Source organism: Amphibalanus amphitrite, unplaced genomic scaffold (genome assembly GCF_019059575.1).
Source record: "Amphibalanus amphitrite isolate SeventyFive unplaced genomic scaffold, NRLGWU_Aamphi_draft 000818F_arrow, whole genome shotgun sequence".
NCBI lineage: Eukaryota > Metazoa > Arthropoda > Thecostraca > Balanomorpha > Balanidae > Amphibalanus > Amphibalanus amphitrite.
In genome coordinates, this window is record NW_024882312.1 from 44,450 (window position 1) to 65,569 (window position 21,120).

At 53.3% G+C, this 21,120-nt stretch overlaps 1 protein-coding gene across 1 annotated transcript in view; it reads left to right on the forward strand.

Annotated features, from left to right (window-relative positions):
- The window catches only part of LOC122366595 (junctophilin-1-like), a 53,022-nt gene that overhangs the window by 20,768 nt on the left and 11,134 nt on the right, over nt 1–21,120 (forward strand). The window contains exons 3-5 of the mRNA XM_043339012.1: nt 7,721–7,998; nt 8,914–9,084; nt 10,325–10,659. Of these exons, the coding sequence (XP_043194947.1) occupies nt 7,721–7,998; nt 8,914–9,084; nt 10,325–10,659 (784 nt within the window). The remainder of the gene's footprint in view (nt 1–7,720; nt 7,999–8,913; nt 9,085–10,324; nt 10,660–21,120) is intronic.

The following is a 21,120-nucleotide window of genomic DNA, read 5'->3' on the forward strand; positions in this document are numbered from 1 at the left end:
TACGACCCCCTCGCCGTTTCGCCCCAGGTGGAGCTAGCGCGTCGCGGTAAAACGAGCGTGTGCGCCGTTACGGGACGCAGAGATCGATACCCGATTTTATGGTCCTAGGTCAACCGGTGACCTCTGACACCGTTCCGTGCTTCTATCCTCAGGATACTGAAATCCTTCTCCTCCACACCGCAACCCCCTCCGGGCTGGACAGGCAACTTTATCTCATGCGGGCTGCTCCCTTGGAGCGGCACCGCTGCTCCCGAGGGAGCGCACCCCGTAGCCGGGTGCAGTGAGTGCCTTGGGGCTGGGTGGCCTGTCCTCTGGACGGGCTCAGCCCCGGCGACTCACTAGGGTGCCTGCCCAGACCAATGTCTCCCCCTATATCATATCATCCTTCCGGCTCTGAAATGGTCTCATTGGACCGAAAGGGCCTAACCCAACAAAACAAACAAAAACCGGTGAACTCTGAGGTCAGGTCAAGTGCCTCAAGGCACGGTTCCGTTTTTGGTGAATAACTTCGCAAAAAAATGGCCGCAGAGCCGCGATTTTGCCAGCATCGTGTTCGCCTCTCTCAGGCGCGTCGAATGATATACTTTTTGTTTGGGTGAGGTAAACTTAGGGTGTTGACCTCGGGTCACGGTCAGGTCGGCGTCCCCAGGTCACGAAATTGGTCGAAGGAGGTCATGTCGCATATCATTCGATTCGGCAGGTCTTCTTGAGTCCATAGGTGGCTTTCCCGACTCGCTAGCTCAATTTGATCGGTACCTAGTTATTGACGAAAAACTAATAAGACCCTTATAACTTCATAAATGACGTCGCGCAAGGTCAACATTGCAAAAGTGACGCATCGAACCTTGCAAGGAGTGCATGAAATCACGATTCGGTGTGCTTGAGATAGTTGGAGATCGATCATTCCCGGCGCCAGAAAAAGTTTTCAGTTTATCCCCATTGACTTATACCTAATGGTGAGGTCACGAAAATGACCTGACCTCATATGAACTTTAGGAAAAATCCGAGATATACATTATACAAGTTGAAAGACTCCTATTGGATACTAGGTCCTCCAAGGTTCATTTCCCTGTGAAATCTCCTCTGGCAGTGAGGGCGTTGCGAAGTTGCGACATCTGAAGACCGTGCAGAGGTTCACTTATGACCACATGGGTCAGTGACCTGATCTGACCCGAAAATGCGGTTGGTGTCAAAAGATCCCGTTTGATTCAAAGGTCAGGTATGCCAAGCTTCAGCTCTCTATCGCCGGCGCGTTCGGAGCTATCGCGAAAAAAAAAAACTATGGAGGGGCGGCACCCCCCCCCCCCCGGCTGGCGAGGGTTAAGGCCCTCAGAGACCAGTACAGGGCCTGCAAAGGGCAGGATGAGACCTTAAGATGCCGACTTGGGCCATCAGAGGCTAATGTGGGTCCTTACAGGCCAGTATGGGCCCTCAGAGGTCAGTGTGGGACCCTAAAATGCCGGCATGGGCCGGTGTTGGACCCCAGAGGCCAGCAGAAGACCCTCAAAAACCAAGATGGGCCTCAGAGGCCAGCATCGGGTCTTCAGAATCCAGTGCAAGGCCCTCAGAGACTAATGCGTGTCCTTACAGGCCAGCATGGGCCCTTAGAGGTCAGTGTGGGGCCGTAACAGACCGGCATGGGAGGGACTTGGAACCTAGAGACCAGCGGAGGGCCCTCATAGGCCAAGGTGGGCCCTCAGAGGCCGATGCGGACCGTTGGAGACCGGCATCGGATCTCCGGAATCCAGTGCGGGGCCCTTAGAGGTCAATGTGGGACCCTAAAATACCGGCATGGGCCGGTGTTGGAACCCAGAGACCAGCAGAAGGCCCTCAAAAACCAAGATGGGCCTCAGAGGCCGGCATCAGGTCTTCAGAATCCCGTGCAAGGCCTCATAGGCTAATGTGGGTCCTTACAGGTCAGCATGGGCCCTTAGAGGTCAGTGTGGGGCCCTAAAAGACCGGCATGGGCCGGCGTTGGACCCCTCAGGCCAAGGTGGACCCTCAGAGGCCGATGCGGACCCTTAGAGGCCGGCATCGGGTCTTCAGAATTCAGTGCGGGGCCCTCAAAGGCACCTAAAGGCACCCCAGAGACAGAAATGAGGCCACCAGAGGCCGGTGTGAGGCCCTCAGACGCCGGCTGGGCCCTTGAGGCCGGTTTAGGGGCCCTCAAATGAGGTCAATGTGGGTTCTCAGCGGTCAATGTGGGCGCTTGACCGCCACTGAAGGGCCCTCCGAGATCAGTGTAGGACCCTCAAAGACTGGTTTGGGAGCTGTTAATAGCTAGCGTGGGATTCTTGAGTCTCGTGACAATCGAATAAGGGCCAGAGCCCCATACGCCCATGGGGGCCCATTGGTTGTTTGGGGGGGGCCAAATGATATGATGGCCCCCTGATTAGCCTTTGGAGGGGGGAAGGGCATGGCCCTGATCCCCCTCTGCGACCGTCACTGCACTGAAAGTGGAAGGGGGAGGGGCAGAAACAGACATTGCTGGCCCCCAGCCTGTTTGAAACGAGGCTGAGGCACGGTCACCCTGGCCCCCAGCTAGTACGTCTTTGACGAACTATGCCGACCCCAAGCAGATAAGGTCAAGCGTTGGTCGTTTGTATACGCATTCTCCTGCACCGTGCTAGTATTGTCTTAGTATTGCCTATACCTTTTTAGTGCTCGCTGTCCCGCGCCTCGTATTCAACAAAATGCTGTCACCAGGACTCACAGTCTTGTCTCTGATATGGTTTCCTTCATTGAGTGAAGGAAATTGCGGTCAATAACGCTGTAGAAACAAAAAGGAATCCTCATTAAAGGGCAAGCTGAATAGTTGTCAAGTTACCGGGTGGTAGGTTAGGTACAGACAGACACTTAAGTCAGCAAAAAGTGGGGGGGCCAGTTAACATTGCTGGCCCCCCCACCTCCGAAAGTGGGGGGGCCATGGCCCCCCCGGCCCCCCCTGTTCCTACGCCTATGTATTGGCTTCAGCGCACGCCTTGGGATCACATGTCTCGCATGGCTCAGCGCAACGAGGACGCCGTTGCATTTACGTGTCATCTCGTCAATATGCTATGCAGCCAGGCTGCATGGTGAAGTTCTTTTATTTACGAGCATAATTGCTGTGTGAACTTCTGGCAAACCGCGGTTCGCTTTCTTGTCCTCGAAGGTATTGCACGGGAAACTTTGTTTGTGTGTCATAGTTAAAATGTTTGTTAGTCTGTTTATCAGTATCTCTAGTCTATCTACTATGTGTCTGTCTGTCTGTCTGTATGTCTGTCTGTCTGTCTGTCTGTCTGTGTGTCTGTCTGCCTGCCTGCCTGTCTGTCTGCTCTTCTGTCTATCTGCCCTCCAGCTAAGGCTCCAGCCTCCAAAGTCACCCAGGGGGAGGCGCGGGCAGCAGGATCGATGCCGGTGTCAATATCGCCGGCACCGCCATTAGTGTTCCGGTACTGGTATCGGTGTCAGCATTGACGTCGATCTCGGTTACATTTACGGTGTCGGGTGTCTTAGTGCGTCCGTGTCTGCGCCTATTGCAGTGTCAGTGTTAGTGTATACTGTCTGTGTCGGTTTCGTTGCAGGTGTCGAAACCACTGTTCGCGCTAATGTCGGTGTCAGTGTCGGTGTCAAAGTTGGTGCTAATTTCGGTGTCAGTCTCTATCAGTATCGGTGTCAAAACCTTTGTTTGTGTAATACCCGTATCCTAGCCAATGTCAGTGGTGCTAGTGTCAGTGTCAGTGTCTGTAGTTGTGTCGGTATCGGTGCTCGTGTAAGCGTCGGTAGGGATTGGTGTTTTCAACGTCAGTGTACGTATTGGTGCGGTGTATAAAAGCGCTGTTGCGATGTCAGCCTCGCTGAGTCCATCCCAGCTATATTTTATCTGTGGCGCCGCCCCGCCTCGTGACCGCGGAGAACTGTCTGGAAGGAGAGAATGGGTGCCTGGGGGTCCAGCCCCCCTCCCCTCGAGTCAGAGGCGACGGGTGCAACCGCATTGCGTCATTCCAAGTCCATTCGTCCCAAGTAATACACTAGAGTTCTGCGGAAAATTGGAAAACGGACGTGCCATCTCACGGCGTTCCTGCATACATGCCGGAACTGGCATTACAGATTACCTACATACCTTGTGCTGCATAGCGAGATGGGTGTCGGCGGTATTCGGCTAACAAAGAGCCATCGAAGCTGTTACTGCTGTGATGATGGGTGCTGAGACGCGAACAGTGGTGTGTTTGGCTTGTTTTCAAGCGGGCTGAGGTATTCGGCGGCCAATGCTGGACACCTGGCACCGGTCTGAGGCTGGCTGGCCGGGCCGGCGGGGCGACCCGCGAGCGCTGCCAATTTGGCACAATCGGCCCCACCTTCCCGGAAGGAATGCACTAAACTGATACACAGTACAGCGTGACAGCGGAGATTGGGAAGTTACCTTCACTTTTTGCTGAACGCTATTGCAATATCCGGAATGTGGCTTCTAAACTGCCGCGCTTAATAATGTTTCCCATGTGACGTTACTGAATTGATGTCGCGTTTCTCCTAATCGCTAGACGGTGACAGTCTGAATGGATCCAAATGAAGGCGCAGTCTGAATGAAGGCGACCATATATCTGCCAGCTGCCGCAGACAGGAAATGCAGCATGCATCGCTGCTTAGCAAATGTCTGCTGCGAGTTCTGCGTTGACAGCTCAAATGCTATACATCTACTGCAGCACAGCTAAGTTCATCTATTGGCTACGCATGACTGTTAAATAGTCAGGTAAATGGTCCAAGTTCCAACTCGCAACGCTGTAGCTGAAACTGTGCGAGACGATGCTCAGAGGATAGAGGTTCACTTGTAAGAAGACGGGACTGCATAGCAGATAAGACAGTAGTTAGACGTCATTTTTGAGACGGTGGAATAGTGGGACGGTAAGAGCGGCTGGACGGTGGAATAGTGGGACGCGAGCGGCTGGACGGTGGAACGGTGGGACGGTAAGAGCGGCTGGACGATGGAATAGTGGGACGGTAAGAGCGGCTGGACGGTGGAATAGTGGGGCGTTAAGAGCGTCTGGACGGTGAAACGGTGGAGGAACAATGTTACGGTGCGACGGGAGACAGGAGGACACTGTGACGCTGGGACGATGTAACGGTTAGACGGCAGAGCAGCGAAAGTGCAAAACGGAACGGAGGAACGGTGGAACGGTGGAAGACGATGTAGTGGTGGAACGGCGGATAACGATATAGCGGTGGACGGCGGCACAGTAGTGATACGATGAGACGGTTGAACGGTAGAATGGCGGAACGGTGGAATGGTAGAGGATGATGTAACGGTGGGACGCCAGTGATGGAGAGCGGGGTCCGGCTGACTCACAGGCACTGTCCGCAGAGGCATGCCCCGACCTGGCGGCGGGCCAGGGCGACCCGCCCACCGACCGATGGGACGGCATACTGGGCGACCGCTCCCCCTCCCCACCCTGCCGGCCGATGGGACGGCATATTGAGCGCCTTCTCCAACCCAACCCCATCCCCACCCCAGTGCAGACACTGCTGTGGCGGAATCACTACACTGAATCGGCATCTACTTCGTGTGTAGGTCCTGTCCTGCGATCTGCCGGTTCAGAAGGACTGTATTATAGAACTCAGTCGTTCCGCCTCGGTCGTCTGCCTGTGGGCATCCGATTCATTTCAAACAGCGTGGAACACCCCATTATGTGACAGCTATTAGGCTTCTGTGTGCAAAATGATGCGCTGTAACTTCGAAATTGCCGTTGTTGAGGCCAGACGAGTTATGGTCGAAGGTCGAAATCACCGTGGTGAAAGTTGTGTTAGTGTTGGCGCCAAACTGCTCGATGAGCGTTAGGTGCATTGGTCACGCGTCGGTGTCGCCGCCGCCGAGCGCTACAATTTGACGGGACACAACGAATAAACGTCACAGGCTATGGCCGTAATTCGCGGGACAACACTTGATGACCCGACATAAAACCAGGCTAGTTGTCTTTAGCGAGCTTTTGTGGTAAATTTTCACCGCTGAACAGCCCTGACAGTTAATTGTCTCCACCATAAGTCCCCTCATACCCTGTAAATATTCCGAGGGCGTCGTTTCCGGCATCGACCCGGCGAACGGCGGTCGGGACTAGCCTACAAGGTGCCGCCTTCGGCGCCGTAACCGAGCCTCCTCCTAATTTCACCGTCCGCACTGGAACATGGGTTGGTTCTGCACCTATCCTACCCACCTCCCACCCCATGACCTGATCGATTTCCAGTATGACCAACCAGCTCCCGTGCGGTGATTTTTTAAGCCTGTGTAACCAGCCATGATCCTGTGCGTCCCATTCTGAATCCTTGTGGCCTGGCCTGGTCCTTTTTGACTAAGGCTGATCTCTAAGTGACTTGTCCTGACCTTTTATGGCCCACTCTGGTTTCGTGTAACCCTTTGCGTGCCACACTTCCTGGCCTTAGAAGACTCGGCATTACCCTTGTATTTACGATAAACAGCGACTTATGAACACTGTTAGGTCCGAAGAACAGTACCTAAACAACTAAAGCCAAAGACAAAGAACACTGTCCCTGCACCATCCCCCTCTGTCCCTCCTGTGCCACCCGTGATGCCGTGTGGGACCCGTCCTCGAACTCTGTGGCGCCGCCGCGAACGGTCTCCGGTCACGGTTCGCCTGAGGCGCGGGGGTCGCGGTGCAACCCGACGTTCCTCGCCCCGGCCTTGTATGGCCTCCGCGACCTTGAGCGACCTTGGACGTCGACAGCGGCGCGGTCACAAGGCTCTGTTTGGTTGGGTTGTCCGGGATCGGGGTCGGCGAGGGCCATCGCACCGCGGCCGCTCACACGGTCACAGGAAACATGACGCTTTATGGGAGACGAGCGACGACCGGTCATGCTCGCGATAATGACAAACACGACTGGGTGGTACGTTATAAAACGGTGCCCTGGGTGTGTGCTCTGTCACGGGAGCATACCACGGGGTACAAATGAGCACATGTCTGGAAAGGAGAAAAGGTGTGTAGAAACTATCAAACAACGACAATGTTGACTTGAGAACGGATCGCGGACTATGACGTAGCCGTTAACGTTGATCGGCACTGAATATAATCATCGGGAAATGTGAGCCTCCCACACATTGTTATTTAATTGATACGCTCTTATAAACTTACAAGAAACTCAACGAGGTCAACTGTGAATGCAGCTAACATTCTCTTTAAGCATTTTCTTTCTTTAAACGTTTTCCATTTACCTATTTAAAATTTGAGCGCAATCGGTCCAGCCGTTCCCGAGATCTGGAAACGACCCCTGCACGTGCGCACGTGCAGCAGCACCCCAACTCTGGCACATGGATATGCAGTGCCTAGTGGGTGCCTACCTACATGCCAACTTTCAGCGCAATCGGCCAAGTAGTTACCGAGATATTGCAACAATTACAAAACTGACACCTCTTCGTTTTGCACGTGGCACGTGCATAAGGGGTCACCCACATGCATCGGGAATAGTCCAATACTTGGTAGAAGGAATGAAGCTACCCTACAAAAATTACCGCGTGTAAATCGGTCAAGTGGTTGCTGAGATATAAGCCTCGCAAAAGCGTGACCACGGCCGGCCGGCCGGCCGGCCGGCCGGCCGCTCATACTCAGAAATTTCCGTTAATCTAAGGAAAGACTACGCTCGCTTCGCTCGCTCCGTAATAATTGCAGATGAGCCTATATAAATTCCCACTCAAACAGCCTCTCATTTTGACGCCGCGTGCCTCTTGTCCCGACAGGCACCTACCAAGGCCAGTGGCAGCGCGGCTTCCGGCATGGCTACGGCGTGCGCACGTCCTCTTCATTCGGCGCTGCCAGCTCCTCCAAGAGCAAGGCGCACCACCAGTCGTCGGCCTCGCTGCGGAGCGAGGGAGCCGGGGAGCCGACCGCCGAACGCGACAGGCGCATGGCCGACACGCGCGGCGGCTTCGTGCTCAAAGCGCGCTCCGATGAGCCGCCACCGCGCCGCGGCTCGCTCGTCGAGAAGAGCACCACACTCAGGAAGAATATTCTGCAGGTGAGATTGTGAGACGCTGTACGTATGAGAGTGGTGCAGGGGTGAAAATGCATGTGCAAGAGTGGTGAGGAGGAGTGGAAATGTTATGCTGGTATGGGACTGTGGGCTTCGGTTGAACAAGAAAACGCGAGAGCGTAATGCGTGGACTGTCAATTTGTAGCATGGACTGTGTCCGGTCTTATGCATTTTAGTAGTAGGGATTCTGGTTCATGACTCAGTGCCACAGCCGCATCAGCAGGATTCTCTACCTGTTCATCATTTTTCTCGTTTATCATTAAGGTGAGCTTTCAAATAATTAATTTTTTTTTACGTGACATCTGATATAAGTCCATTAGTATCTCCACCATCAAGCGCCTGTCGCCGCTGGTGACTTCCTTTCAACCAACGCATGAAGTATCGTTATCAGTGCTGTTTTGAAGTTGTGCAGCGTTGCAGCTGAGCTCCAACACTCAGCTTTCCGGCTGAGTGACGGCGGCCCTGTCCGGTATATCTGTCACCGGTCTCGGCCACGGGCCGGCGACCTGCTGCCGCTGCAGGTCGCCGCCATGTGATCCCTCGCCGCCGCGCCGCGCCCCACGGCGGCTCTATTTCGGGCCGGCCGCGCGAATCAGACCCAGCGACCGGCGAGGCGGCCGCCGCGCTCCTGGCGAGCCACCGATCAGCCGCCGGCCGCCGATGGAGATCGGAACACGGCGCCGGGCGCGGCCAACCCAACCCTAATGACCGCCGCGTCGGCAACCCCACCCCTACCCGCCCCGTCTGATTTCCGCCCACCTCTGACCCCCCCCCCCGCTGATCTCTCCGCCCGCCTCTGAATCTCGCCCCCTCGTCCGCCTCTAACCCTCTTCCTCACCCGTCTCTGACCCCCATCTCTGAGCCTCCTCTGACATCCCCTCCCCCCGTCTAACACCGCAGGGCCTGCGGCTGCGGAAACAGCGCAGCACGGGCGACCTGGAGAAGCGCGGCACCGGCAGCAGCATCCGCTCCACCAACAGCAGCGTCTCCTGGATGTCCACCGACTCGGCAAAGTCCAACATGACCAACGGCAGCTTCCACACAGAGTCCAACGGCAGCTTCGTCGTGGAGGTCAGTCGGTGTTGGGCTTGGCTTTACGGTTTGCCCGATGGAAAGTAATGAAGGTGATCATTGTTGTTTGCGTAGTCAAAATGTATCCATTAAATAAATTGATTTTAAAATATACATTGTTGATGTTTGGTTGATTTGTGACTTCTTAGGAATCAGGTATTTATGCAGTAGGTAATTGCCTATCATTTATTGAGTTCGAAAGTTCACTTATGCTTTTTCAGGAGTTGAGTGCTCATTAATCTACCCTATCAGGATATACATTCATTTGTGTATATCCGTCTACCTTTTATTTAAGTGATGTTTTCAGCAGGTATAGGTCTTCCTGCACTATTAGCCGGACAGAATGTCCTCCATCACAGACGACCAATGCAATGGCTGTTCAATTGTGCATGGAGTGCTGCATCAGTATACATGTCCTATCCATATTCGATCTATCGCTGACTGGAATATGACAGCGCCTATCCGACAACGTTTGCTTATGCACAATTCAGCTGTTTTTTTTTTGTGGACGAGCACGGTGCTTGCGTGACAAGGTGGTAAGAGACGGGATAGGAACACGACCAAACCTGGCGTGACCGCACAAGACCGGTGTCTAATCTGTTGCTAAGAATAGAAAAAGTAAGGTGAGGGATGATCGGCAGATGAGAAAACGCCCGTGTCTAATGAGAAATACCGTCAAGCATCAAGCTGAATGCGGGGCAGAGCTTATCGATCGTGTGCGGTGGGCGCTGTGCACCGAATAAGTGAATCAAAGTTTCCCTCCTACCCCTTCCCGTCCCTTCCATGAGTCCCACCTCGATCCGTTTCGTCTCCAAAATAGTCGGCTATTGCTATCGCCTATCGACTATGCGGTCCCGTTGAGCCACCAGCGAGCGATGTCTGCTGATAGACTGTGCCGCAATGCAGCCGTGTACGGCGGCACAGACTACCAGCGCAGGCATCCCGTGCCCAGGCGCAGGCGCTACAGACCGAACTGGAGAAAATTTGGACGGACGGATGGCATTTGCTTATTTGCTTATATGGTTTAATTCTCAGTGTCGAAAATTTTCTTAAGGATGTGTGATTAATCCTGCCCTCTTATCCATGCAAATCGAGAAAACGGTTGCATGTAAAACTGCGAAAACGGTACGCTTAGCGAATTGAGCAGCCTCGCGGTTCACTCCGGCCCGCCGAGAGTCTAAGGCTGATGGCCACTGACTGTTGTGTACTGACTGCTGGCTGCTGATGTTGTCGTTTCTAGGACGAGCAGCTGGACAGTAGCACCACGGAAACCTACATGGGCGAGTGGAAAAACGACCGGCGCGTCGGTTACGGCGTCTGCGAGCGCTCCGACGGACTCAAGTACGAGGGCGAGTGGTACAACAACAAAAAGTACGGCTACGGCGTCACCACCTTCAAGGACGGCACGCGTGAGGAGGGCAAGTACAAGAACAACGTCATTATCACGTCCAACAAGAAGAAGCACCTGTTCCTCATCCGGTCGGCAAAGTTCCGCGAGAGGATCGAGGCGGCCGTCAACGCGGCCAACCGGGCGTCCAAGATCGCTCTTCAGAAAGCGGACATCGCCATTAGCAGGTCAGTTCAGTTGGAAAACTCGCGTGTCAGTAAGAGTCAGTCACAAAACAACGACTTCATGTTTCTGGTGGGAGTGTTGGCGATGCAGGAGTTAATTTCTGACGGCTAATGGTAACGCTGAATGAGTAACCAACATTTAGAGTAGATAGCGTGGCCGACTAATACCAGAAAACCGGCGAAACTGCGGACGCCGCATGCAGGCCTGTCCGCACCGACCCGCAGCTGCAGCTCGTGGTGCGGTGTTCCGGCTCCACTTAGCCGCATGACACGGCCGTGCAAATGGCCGGGACCGCGTTAGGCCATTACTGGCGGCGTCTGGTGCGCCGTCCGTCCGTCTGTCGACCGTCGTCGGCCGCCAGGCGCCGAGTTCATTGCCGGGTCCCGTGTCACCAGCTGCCGTCTGGTCGGCGTTGGCAGCCGGCCGCCGTCGCCAAATGTGGCGCCGCCGCGACAGACGCGGCGCTCCGGCGACCTGGACTGGCTGGGCCGGGCCGGCTTTATAGGGAGCTGACGACTAACCGACTGCGTCAGCGAAACGTCACCAAACCATCCCAGTTTGAACGTGGCATATTTGAAATATAATAATATGTCACATGCTTTGGTCTAGAATACATTCCGGTGAGGTTCTAAGAAACCTGGTTTGAGGCTTCATCTGATTAATTTTAAATTCATGGACCGAATATGAAACGTTTGTCTTGGTTACAATAGTTATGTAACACGTAAACCGAAGTATTATTTTCCAATTTTATTTCAAACTTAGCGTCTCTCGGTGATTCCAACGAATGGACGACTGGATATGGTCGCTACTGGACCTCAGAAGTGTACCTACTTCACTTTCCTGGAGAGTGGAAATTTTGGCGAGACCGTGGTGTCCGAAACATCAAACAAAATCCTGTTCAATTGTTATCTCAAATCTCAATCGCACAACTGGAGTGCCGTCATTCCGCTTCCGTCTATAGCCCGGTTTTCATTCAATGCGGATGTGGTGGTTTATTTTCCACTGTCGGCCGCGTCCGCTCGGGTCCGAACAGCTCAGTATACGGGTGTTGTGTGACGGTTCCCCGTCCGCGGCCGACCCGACCCGCCCTGCCCGCCGCCTATTTGTGTTGGCCGGGGAAGGCGGGTCCGGGATGCGACGGCAGAACAACACGAGCGCTGTGGCGGCGCCGGCCGACCGAAACCCGCTGTTTACCGGCGCCCACCGCTGTTTACCGCGATTATCCCTTCGCAGCACCTCCGAGCAAAAATGAGAGATTCTTACCGGTGAAGGAAGCGTCGGTTTTGGACGGTTTTGGATGGTGGAAATGTCGAAACGTTCATGGGAATCAGTGCTTATTATGGACTGCATTTAGTCCGTCATGAATTCTGCGGTAGTGTAGCGGGGTTTCGCGGCGTTGCGGGGCTAACCGGGCAGTGTCTTTCGGTAGTGGGATGAGCTCCGTCGGCGCGCTCCATAGAAGCCCATCTCTTTATCCGGCCCCTCGCGAACCCGTTCCGACTGTGAATCTAGCTTTCCGGGGCGATCAATCATCGGAAACACATAGGCCAGGGTTAAGGAATGGGAGGAGGGATAATATTAACCTATTACCTTGATCACACTGAAATACGAACCCAACTCTACTAAACAAAGGTCCCACTCTCAAACAATAGCACCCGTCCTAGCTGAGGGTTATCTCCCACCGGATATACATGCCAATCATACGTTCATTTGCCCGTCCCCTCTCATTTCTGTCATACGCCCAGCCATACCTTATAAATTTTCAGAGTTAACCATCTCTGATCCCCCCCCCCCCTTTGCCTAACTTCCCCCGGTGGTGCTAGGGCGCGCGCAAAGTCGTTATCGAGTCATTGGCCTTAAATGTCATTTAACCGTTATCCCTTCATAACCACAATGTTCCGTACATCAGACAAACGCTTCATAATGCTCACGCTACACAATTAGAGATACGACCCACCACATATTTCGGCACTCGACCTTCGCGTTACGTGACTTATTGCGGTCCGTCCCATCACCATGTCGAACTACCTACACAAAAAAACATAAATGTCTTCGGCCAGCGGTTCCGAGACTACGGCTCGCAGGACACTGTGTAGTCCGGTTTCCGCGGGGGACTTATTTGAAATTTGAGACCGGGGCTGGGTAACTAAGGTCCGTCCGGGCTGCCTGCGTCGTCTCCGTATAGCCGCGGTTTTCGGGCCAGCCCCCGGCGACCGAAAAGGGTTAGTCGTTCGTCGGCTTTACACGAATCCATGACTACCAGCTTATGCCAAATTGCCTATAATAAAACGAAAACTAAGCGTACCACGGCCCGCAATGGGCTTATCTAAAATTTGAAACCGGGCTGGGTAACTAGGTCCGTCCGGGCTGCCTGCATCGTCTCCGTATAGCCACGGCTTTTGGAACAGCACCGGCGACCGAACGGGTAAGCCTCCGTTGGCTTCACACAATCCACGACTACCAGCGTTATAGGTGCCCGAAGCCCTATCTATCCGTTGCTGGTAGTTAAGCTGTCGTCACAGACCTAACCGAAATGACCGCTGCACGGCCGGAGTAAATCGACTGACAGCGGGGTGGCCAGTACCGACTTACCGCGATCACCCGACTCGCATGCTTTGGTATTTAATGTTCACCCCCGTCCTGCAGCATCACACGTTTCTTCGCGGGACATTACTTAACCGGCGGCATACGTCTCCTCGCTGGGACGCCTGGGGTCCTAACCATCTCCGAAACTACCTACGTCACTTATCGAATGTCATCCTGCGCTGATCACTCAATGGACCGATAGCGGACCTAACCTATCTTTTAAAACCGGGCGGGGTCACTAGGTCCCTCCGGGCTGCCTGCATCGTCTCCGTATAGCCACGGCTTTATGGGGCCCGCGCCGGCAACCGAACGGATTAGCCTTCGTCGGCTATGCACTCATCCTCAATAATCGATCCTCAACTCGCTCTCACCCTTCCTCTTCACTTCGCGACTTATTGCACGTATCCAGGGCTTACCCAAGCGAGGCCTACTATTTAAGTGGGGTCTATCCGAGCTGAGCTTCATTCAGGAAATCCGATTCCTCTACGTGTACAGTCTTCAATTCCATTTCACTCGCTTCTTATCTCCCTCCTAACCCATGGCCGCGTCGGTGGGCTTTCCACGCACAGGGGCGTGACGTGCATCATCTATCTCCCCGGTTCCGTCCCTTGCAGTGTCCCCAGTGTCCATGTGGGGTAAAGTTACAAATATTTCGTGTGCGGCAAGGTCTATGTGTGCTCCTTATATTCGGACCGCTGGATAGGATAGAGCGCCAGGAAATCCGCTGGCGAGGGCACTTGGGAGTCAACCGGAGAAGCTCCAGTATCGGTTGGGCTAGGGAGGTCCCGTATGTGTTGTGTATAATCGATATCATTTGGACCGTGGGATAATTTGGGGAGGATGGAGTGCCAGGAAATCCACTGGCAAGGGCACTTAGGAGTCAACCGGAGAAGCTCCAGTATCGGTTAGGCTAGGGAGGTCCTGTGTGTATTGTGTGTAATCGCTATTGTTTGGACCGTGGGATAATTTGGGGAGGATGGAGTGCCAGGAAATCCACTGGCAAGGGCACTTAGGAGTCAACCGGAGAAGCTCCAGTATCGGCTAGGCTAGGGAGGTCCTGTGTGTGTGTGTTGTGTATAATCGCTATTGTTGGACCGTGGGATAATTTGGGGAGGATGGAGTGCCAGGAAATCCACTGGCAAGGGCACTTAGGAGTCAACCGGAGAAGCTCCAGTATCGGCTAGGCTAGGGAGGTCCTGTGTGTGTGTTGTGTATAATCGCTATTGTTGGACCGTGGGATAATTTGGGGAGGATGAAGTGCCAGGAAATCCACTGGCAAGGGCACTTAGGAGTCAACCGGAGAAGCTCCAGTATCGGTTTGGCTAGGGAGGTCCTGTGGGTGTTGTGTGTAATCGCTATTGTTGGACCGTGGGATGATTTGGGGAGGATGGAGTGCCAGGAAATCCACTGGCAAGGGCACTTAGGAGTCAACCGGAGAAACTCCAGTATCGGTTAGGCTAGGGAGGCCCTGCATGTGTTGTGTATAATCGCTTTGTGCACTGTGTAAACTCAACAGATAAAGAGAACTGATCGTTGTAAATTACTCTGGCCGGACACCTTGGAAACGACCTCTTTCCTGACTGTGGGTTATCATATGGCCTTTTATGCTCCATCCTCCGATCCCTGCCCCTTCAGCACTACTCACACTCGTATTTCAATATTTACAAGTCCCATTTATTTACATACTCCGACGCAACACCTTAAATTCCCTTACAAGTCAAATTTAAAGGAAACATTCTGGGCCCAGGCCGCCCATCAACTGAGCCCCACAAGCCGCGCGGTGCGGTACACAGTCGCCCGTCCCTTTCCCGACTCCCCACGGTGCATAATCCCCTCCGTCCGCTTAAATCACAACGGGGCGCCAGACGACTGAAGAGGGCCCACGTCGGCACGCGTGTCGCACTACGCGCACAGTTACATAATTGATCGAAATCGAATTGTGAAATTAAGCTACCTAGACTGAAAGTCCCAAGAATAAATTTAAATACCCAAGCTGAATGGCCTAAAATATTGCGGACGACACCTAAAAGGGGAATATAATGTGGCTCACATAGCAGTAACGAAAGGGGGGGGGGTTACTTGGAGGATTTAGGGACTAGGTGCGCACCCGTGTTCACCGCGTGACCTTACTTGAGATGGAGTCGCTGACATGATGGTCGTGACCGTCCAGCGCCCGGCCAGGCGGCCGGAGCCGCCGCCGGCGCCGTGATGCCTGCCGCTGGTGTCTCGTGGGCTGTCCACGATGTCAGATGTGAGCCGAGAGCGAAGAGCGGCCTCGAATGCGTCGTCCAAGAGAGTTTTTCAGTTCCGTTTCATCAACTTATACTTCTGATGACGTCATACTTCAGAGGGCCGGGCAGCATCACCTTGTCCAATCTCCGTCCTCCATTCTCAGAAGCTGCACTCGGCTCCGCCCTCGAAAGTTCGTGATTTGCTGACAAAGTTCGGTTCCCCTCCGGCCATGGCAGTCGCACCCTTTCACGCAGCGATCGGGTGGAATTCGCCGCCGGCGCTCACGGCGCCTGAGGCGCCAGGTGGCGGGCCTGGCCCTCTGCTCCCCTTGTTTTGAAGTCAGGTCCGGCCAGATGTCCTATATTTTGTCGTTGGCGACCGAGTTCCATTTCATCCTGTTTTCGTACAAACCGGGTCGGTCTCCACTCCCCTTTCTTGTTTTGGTTCAAATCAGGGCCGGTCTGCCCTCCCCTCTCCTTGTTCTCTGGCGGGGTGCCGAGCGTGGGACAGAGTCTTGTTTTCCAAAGGCTAAACTGATTAATGGCTCGAGGCTGGCAGAATGGCGCGTTTCGGTATGCTATTTGTTGGCTTCAGATCCGGGTTCTCATGAAGTGGGGTGGTCATCTATAGAGGACCCCTGTTTGTCAGAGCCGACTGCGCCGTCTGTGTGGACGCCAGCTGGGACGGAGAGAGGGTATCACAGCCGATTTAGCCGGCTGACCGTGTCTGTGCGGCGCTCGCAGATGGCCGTGTTTCAGCTTGTGGCACAGCTTGCAGTTCAGCATGAAAGATGAAAAATGTAACGCATCTGCGTTACATTTTCAGACCTCTTTTTATAGTCGCGCCCCGCGACTAAACGTTTGAGAGCCCACTTCTGCCGTGCTATTTGGTGCCGTTTCGTCGTGTTTCTTGGTGACTTCTTTGACGAGAGCGGGTGGCCGTCTTCTAAAGGATTGGTAGTTATTTCAACAGGAGTGTTCGGTTGGGGAGAATGGTAGGACGAGCTTGGATGATTAGGACATAAGGATTGCGGGTTTTGTGTCATTGCACAGTATTTCAGGCCATTCTTACATTTCCAGAACTAAACATTCACGTACTATCCCGTAAAACACCACCAACTACACATCAAATAATTAGCGCGCAAAACTATGGAAATTGAATTAACCATTGAAATAATCGACACATGACAATACAAAAATAACATTGCTACATTTGGTTACTATAATTCTGATCAAATTAGCGATAACATACCGGTGCAGATTAGGTATGGTATGCCAAAGAAGTGAGCCCGGCACCTGATGGTGGCTCCATGAGCCACGACAGATCCGGTCCGGGATGGCCGTGATGACGGACTGGAGGTCGTCCGCGACTTGGTCTCGAATCGGCCGGCTGCTACTGTAGTCTGGTCCCAGTTCCGGATTTCCCCAGTCTCGTAGTTGTAGACGTAGTCCTCGCCGACCATCGATGTCGAACGCAGCTGCCCTGGTGAGCTGTCAGGGCTGGCTATGATCGGCTCCAAACTCGTCGTCTGTGGCTGAGCCTGGGTTGAACGTGGCTCTAGCGCACCTCCGAGCTGTTCCTGTTGGTCTGGTGGACGCAGAGGCTGCGCTCTGGTGTAGACTGCCGATGATGGTTTGGCTGTCACATCCAGCGGCAGACGTGGCTATTGGCTACACTGCAGCCTTTCCGATGATTTGCGGCTGTTGTTGTAGATGAGCCACAGCTCTGGTCGCTGCCGGCACCCTGCAGTTGGTCTGGTAGTCACGGGAGAGGTAGCCCACCTTGACTGCCGATGCTGGAACGGATGCAGTCGGTGTTGTTACCCAGGCCTGTTGTCCTTGCTGTCTGCTCTACGGTTATTTGGCTGCGATGATGGGCCCTTCGTTCTGACTTGCAGCACATCTCATGAGTCGGTCTCCAAGCCTGGGAAGTGGGAAGTGGGAGCCGCCTGCATTTGATGGAAGGGCAGATTACCACCTTCCAGTGCAGCGGGCGGCCAGAAATCGGCTCTCAGGCTGGTCCGGTCCATTACGGCTGTTCATTGTGGTCCGTGGTCGAATCTGGTGACATTCAGATCTGTCCGAACGGTTGTGCCAATGATGTTCCATGGTTGTAGTTCTCGTCACCATTATTCCGGTTGCCGTCTGATTTTGTCGTCATAGACGTGCGATGGTAGCTGCTAACAACATTGTAGTTTTGGTTCTATTCGTGTCTCCTTCTCCTTCTTCCGGTCTTCTGTTGTTATTTATTTCAGGCGTTGTCTTCATTTTGAGTCTCCTTTGGTACTGGTTGTCAGCATCAGCCAGTCTGCTGTTGATGACTAGCATTTTGTGCCGGCGTCTCTCGTCACTCCTTGTTGCGCGCTTGCTCTCCCCACTTTCTCATTTTGGGAAGAGAATGCGCGAGATCTCATTATTTTCAAAGCATTTCATCTTTTTCTTCTCAGATGTTGTTTCCCTTCTGTGGTTTCAGGTCTGCATTGTAATTCAGTATTAGTGGCATCGTTTTCATCGGTCTCCTTCATTTTGTTTTCTTCCGCCGTCAATCTCCGCTGTGTGCCTTCCTTCTTTTCACTTTACTGTTCTTCATATTACTTCAATAACAACCTCGATCATCTTCAATCTCTGCCGTCACCTTTTTTCAATATGATGCGTCTTATGTATCATTCTTGCCTTCTTCAGCCCTGATTTCATTCGACAACATTCGATACCTTCATAGCGTCGCGCTCAGTCGTATCTTCATTATATACATCGGATTCGGCAACACACATGACTGCCTGCTTTGTAACGGGGTTTTCCGTCGCGGAAAACGGCTCGTGGACGGTTGCCGGTCTCCTGTCAGTTCTCTCCAGAGGCGGGTCAGTCCACGGGTCACACATAGGTCACTGCACCTTTTTGGTATAGGATGGGTACAATCTCTTAAAAATTGGGTTAAAATGGCATCCTCGGTGTGATTACTCTAGCTTTGGATCACGGGATTTCACTCAAGGTTAGGGTTCGCTAGATGTAAGCCACATAATTTTAGTTAGCGATACCTGTAGCCGAAAAAAATACACCAAGCCCGCTCGCCCGTCACTTAAAATTGATCCTCGATTTACCCTTATCACTTCATGATATATACACCCTCCAGCAATCCACGCTTTCTGATTTCAATCAAATCAATTTAACCCGAGTAACGCTGCACTGAGTGACCAGCTCCCACTGCATCTAGCTCAGACATAATACGTTTTCTCACTCACGCTCGCATTTCCTCTGAAATTTTAGCTTTGGGTTCGGCAATGCACGTCCGTCCACCGACTTCATGTTTCCTTTGATTGATCCTACCCCACGTTGGGTGCGCCAAATCTGTAGCGGGGTTTCGCGGCGTTGCGGGGCTAACCGGGCAGTGTCTTTCGGTAGTGGGATGAGCTCCGTCGGCGCGCTCCATAGAAGCCCATCTCTTTATCCGGCCCCTCGCGAACCCGTTCCGACTGTGAATCTAGCTTTCCGGGGCGATCAATCATCGGAAACACATAGGCCAGGGTTAAGGAATGGGAGGAGGGATAATATTAACCTATTACCTTGATCACACTGAAATACGAACCCAACTCTACTAAACAAAGGTCCCACTCTCAAACAATAGCACCCGTCCTAGCTGAGGGTTATCTCCCACCGGATATACATGCCAATCATACGTTCATTTGCCCGTCCCCTCTCATTTCTGTCATACGCCCAGCCATACCTTATAAATTTTCAGAGTTAACCATCTCTGATCCCCCCCCCTTTGCCTAACTTCCCCCGGTGGTGCTAGGGCGCGCGCAAAGTCGTTATCGAGTCATTGGCCTTAAATGTCATTTAACCGTTATCCCTTCATAACCACAATGTTCCGTACATCAGACAAACGCTTCATAATGCTCACGCTACACAATTAGAGATACGACCCACCACATATTTCGGCACTCGACCTTCGCGTTACGTGACTTATTGCGGTCCGTCCCATCACCATGTCGAACTACCTACACAAAAAAACATAAATGTCTTCGGCCAGCGGTTCCGAGACTACGGCTCGCAGGACACTGTGTAGTCCGGTTTCCGCGGGGGACTTATTTGAAATTTGAGACCGGGGCTGGGTAACTAAGGTCCGTCCGGGCTGCCTGCGTCGTCTCCGTATAGCCGCGGTTTTCGGGCCAGCCCCCGGCGACCGAAAAGGGTTAGTCGTTCGTCGGCTTTACACGAATCCATGACTACCAGTTTATGCCAAATTGCCTATAATAAAACGAAAACTAAGCGTACCACGGCCCGCAATGGGCTTATCTAAAATTTGAAACCGGGCTGGGTAACTAGGTCCGTCCGGGCTGCCTGCATCGTCTCCGTATAGCCACGGCTTTTGGAACAGCACCGGCGACCGAACGGGTAAGCCTCCGTTGGCTTCACACAATCCACGACTACCAGCGTTATAGGTGCCCGAAGCCCTATCTATCCGTTGCTGGTAGTTAAGCTGTCGTCACAGACCTAACCGAAATGACCGCTGCACGGCCGGAGTAAATCGACTGACAGCGGGGTGGCCAGTACCGACTTACCGCGATCACCCGACTCGCATGCTTTGGTATTTAATGTTCACCCCCGTCCTGCAGCATCACACGTTTCTTCGCGGGACATTACTTAACCGGCGGCATACGTCTCCTCGCTGGGACGCCTGGGGTCCTAACCATCTCCGAAACTACCTACGTCACTTATCGAATGTCATCCTGCGCTGATCACTCAATGGACCGATAGCGGACCTAACCTATCTTTTAAAACCGGGCGGGGTCACTAGGTCCCTCCGGGCTGCCTGCATCGTCTCCGTATAGCCACGGCTTTATGGGGCCCGCGCCGGCAACCGAACGGATTAGCCTTCGTCGGCTATGCACTCATCCTCAATAATCGATCCTCAACTCGCTCTCACCCTTCCTCTTCACTTCGCGACTTATTGCACGTATCCAGGGCTTACCCAAGCGAGGCCTACTATTTAAGTGGGGTCTATCCGAGCTGAGCTTCATTCAGGAAATCCGATTCCTCTACGTGTACAGTCTTCAATTCCATTTCACTCGCTTCTTATCTCCCTCCTAACCCATGGCCGCGTCGGTGGGCTTTCCACGCACAGGGGCGTGACGTGCATCATCTATCTCCCCGGTTCCGTCCCTTGCAGTGTCCTCAGTGTCCATGTGGGGTAAAGTTACAAATATTTCGTGTGCGGCAAGGTCTATGTGTGCTCCTTATATTCGGACCGCTGGATAGGATAGAGCGCCAGGAAATCCGCTGGCGAGGGCACTTGGGAGTCAACCGGAGAAGCTCCAGTATCGGTTGGGCTAGGGAGGTCCCGTATGTGTTGTGTATAATCGATATCATTTGGACCGTGGGATAATTTGGGGAGGATGGAGTGCCAGGAAATCCACTGGCAAGGGCACTTAGGAGTCAACCGGAGAAGCTCCAGTATCGGTTAGGCTAGGGAGGTCCTGTGTGTATTGTGTGTAATCGCTATTGTTTGGACCGTGGGATAATTTGGGGAGGATGGAGTGCCAGGAAATCCACTGGCAAGGGCACTTAGGAGTCAACCGGAGAAGCTCCAGTATCGGCTAGGCTAGGGAGGTCCTGTGTGTGTGTGTGTTGTGTATAATCGCTATTGTT